The sequence below is a fragment of the Coturnix japonica genome, unplaced genomic scaffold (assembly GCF_001577835.2).
Source record: "Coturnix japonica isolate 7356 unplaced genomic scaffold, Coturnix japonica 2.1 chrUnrandom509, whole genome shotgun sequence".
Classification (NCBI taxonomy): Eukaryota; Metazoa; Chordata; class Aves; order Galliformes; family Phasianidae; genus Coturnix; species Coturnix japonica.
Window position 1 is genome coordinate 81,938 of NW_015439897.1, and position 2,473 is coordinate 84,410.

Below are 2,473 nucleotides of genomic sequence, written 5' to 3' on the forward strand. Positions count from 1 at the left end.
TTCCCCACTTATGGGTCTCTTCCCCCACTTATGGGTCTCCTGTCCCCACTTATGGGTCTATTCCCCACTTATGGGTCTTTCCCCCACTTATGGGTCTCTTCCCCCACTTATGGGTCTATTCCCCACTTATGGGTCTCTTGTCCCCACTTATGGGTCTCCTGCCCCACTTATGGGTCTCCTGTCCCCACTTATGGGTCTCTTCCCCCACTTATGTATCTCTTCCCCCACTTATGGGTCTCTTGTCCCACTTATGGGTCTCTTCCCCCACTTATGGGTCTTTCCCCCCCTGTGTGCTTTGCTTGCAGCCATCCAAGGGGACAACGAGGTGCTGGTGCTGGTGGAGAGGAGGAGGTAAAGGGGGAGATGTGGGGCAGGAGGAAGGAATGTGGGGGGCAGAGGAAGGAAGGAACCATGGGGAACCATTGGGGAACCCTTGGGGAACCTTAGAGGACCTTGGGGAGACCCATGGGGAACCATTGGAGGATCCTTGGGGAACCCTTAGAGAACCATGGGGAGACCCATAGGGAACCATTGGGGAACCATTGGGGAACCTTAGAGGAACCTTAGAGGAACCCTTGTTGGATCCTTGGGGAACCTTTGAGGAACCCTTAGTGGATCCTTGGGGAACTATGGGGGAACCCTTAAAGAACCATTGGGAGACCCATGGGGAACCCTTGAAGGACCATGGGGGGGATCCTTGGGGAACCTTAGAGGAACCCTTGTTGGATCCTTTCGGGGAACCTTAGAGGAACCCTTAGTGGATCCTTTGGGGGAACTATGGGGGAACCATTGGGGAACCCTTGGGAGATCCTTGGGGAGACCCATGTGGAAACCTTTGGGAACCATTGGGGAACCTTAGAGGAACCCTTGTTGGATCCTTGGAGAACCCTTGGAGAACCTTGGAGAACCATTGGGGAACCCTTAAAGAACCATGGGGGGAACCCTTGGGGAACCCTTGGAGGACCTTGGGGTGACCCATGGGGAACCCGTCTTTAAGAAGGATCTTCCAAGGTTTCCCAAGGACATCTACCAAGGGGTCCTTAAAGGTTCCCCAAGGGTTCCCCAATGATCCTTCAAAGTCCTCCAAGGTTACCAAGGGTTCCCCAATGGTTCTCCAAGGGTTCCTCAAGAGGTTCCCAATGGGTTCCTCAAGGATCCAACAAGGGTTCCTCTAAGGTTCCCAAGGATCCTCAAAGGGTTCCCCAAGGGTCCAACAAGGGTTCCTCTAAGGTTCCTCTAAGGTTCCCCAAAGGTTCCCCAAGGTCCCCAATGGTTCCCCATGGGTCTCCCATGGTTTTTTTCTCTAAGGTTCCCCAAGGATCCAACAAGGGTTCCCCAATGGTTCTCCAAGGGTCTCCCCATGGTTTTCTAAGGGTTCCCGAAGGGTTCCTCAAGGATCCAACAAGGGTTCCTCTAAAGGTTCCCCAAGGGTTCATCATGGATTCCCCAAGATCCTCCAAGGGATCCCCCATGGTCCTCAAGGGTTCTTTAAGGGTCCACCAAATGGGTTCCCCCATGGTTCTCTAAGGGTTCCTCTAAGGTTCCCCAAGGATCCAACAAGGGTTCCTCTAAGGTTCCCAAAGGTTCCCCAATGGTTCCCCAAGAATCCTCAAGGGTTCCCCAAGGATCCTCCAAGGGCTCCCCAAGGATCTCCCAAGGGTTCCCCAATGTTCTCCAAGGGTCTCCCCATGGTTCTCTAAGGTTCCTCTAAGGTTCCCCAAGGATCCAACAGGGTTCCTCTAAGGTTCCCCCAATGGTTCTCCAAGGGTTCCCCAAGGGTCTCCCCATGGTTCTCTAAGGGTTCCCCAAGGATCCTCCAAAGGTCCTCCAAGGGTCTTCAAGGGTCACCAATGGGTTCCCCATGATCTTCCAAGGGTTCCCCAAGGATCCTCCAAGGGTTCCCCAAGGGTCCAACAAGGGTTCCTCTAAGGTTCCCCAAAGGTTCCCCAAAGGTTCCCCAATGGTTCCCCATGGGTCTCCCCAAGGCCCTCTAAGGGTTCCTCAAAGGATCCTCCAAGGCTTCTCCTCTCCCCGTGGATGTACAGGGTCCTGGGGGCACACGGGGAGTCAGAGCCCACCCGGGGGTAACTCCAAGGGGTCCTAAAGGATCCAACAAGGGTTCCTCTAAGGTTCCTCTAAGGTTCCTCTAAAGTTCCTCTAAGGTTCCCCATGGGTCTCCCCAAGGTCCTCTAAGGGCTCCCCAAGGATCCTCCAAGGGTTCTCCAAGGATCTTCCAAGGGTTCCTCAAGGATCCAACAAGGGTTCCTCTAAGGTTCCCCAATGGTTCCCCATGTCTCCCCAAGGTCCTCTAAGGGTCCCCCCAAGGATCCTCCAAGGGTTCTCTCTCTCCATGATACAGGGTCCTGGGGGCACACGGGGAGTCAGAGCCCAGCGGGTACATCCATGGGTCACAAGATCCAACAGGGTTCCTCTAAGGTTCCCCAATGGTTCCCCAAGGAATCCCCAAGGCCAC

The 2,473-nt window shown here is 54.7% G+C and overlaps 1 protein-coding gene across 1 annotated transcript in view; it reads left to right on the top strand.

Moving 5' to 3' along the window:
- Positions 1 to 2,473, top strand: part of LOC107307205 (arf-GAP with Rho-GAP domain, ANK repeat and PH domain-containing protein 1-like) — a gene marked incomplete at its 3' end in the record, with an annotated part of 58,781 nt that overhangs the window by 44,524 nt on the left and 11,784 nt on the right. The window contains exon 10 of the mRNA XM_015850680.1: positions 306 to 351. Coding sequence (XP_015706166.1) covers positions 306 to 351 — 46 coding nt within the window. The remainder of the gene's footprint in view (positions 1 to 305; positions 352 to 2,473) is intronic.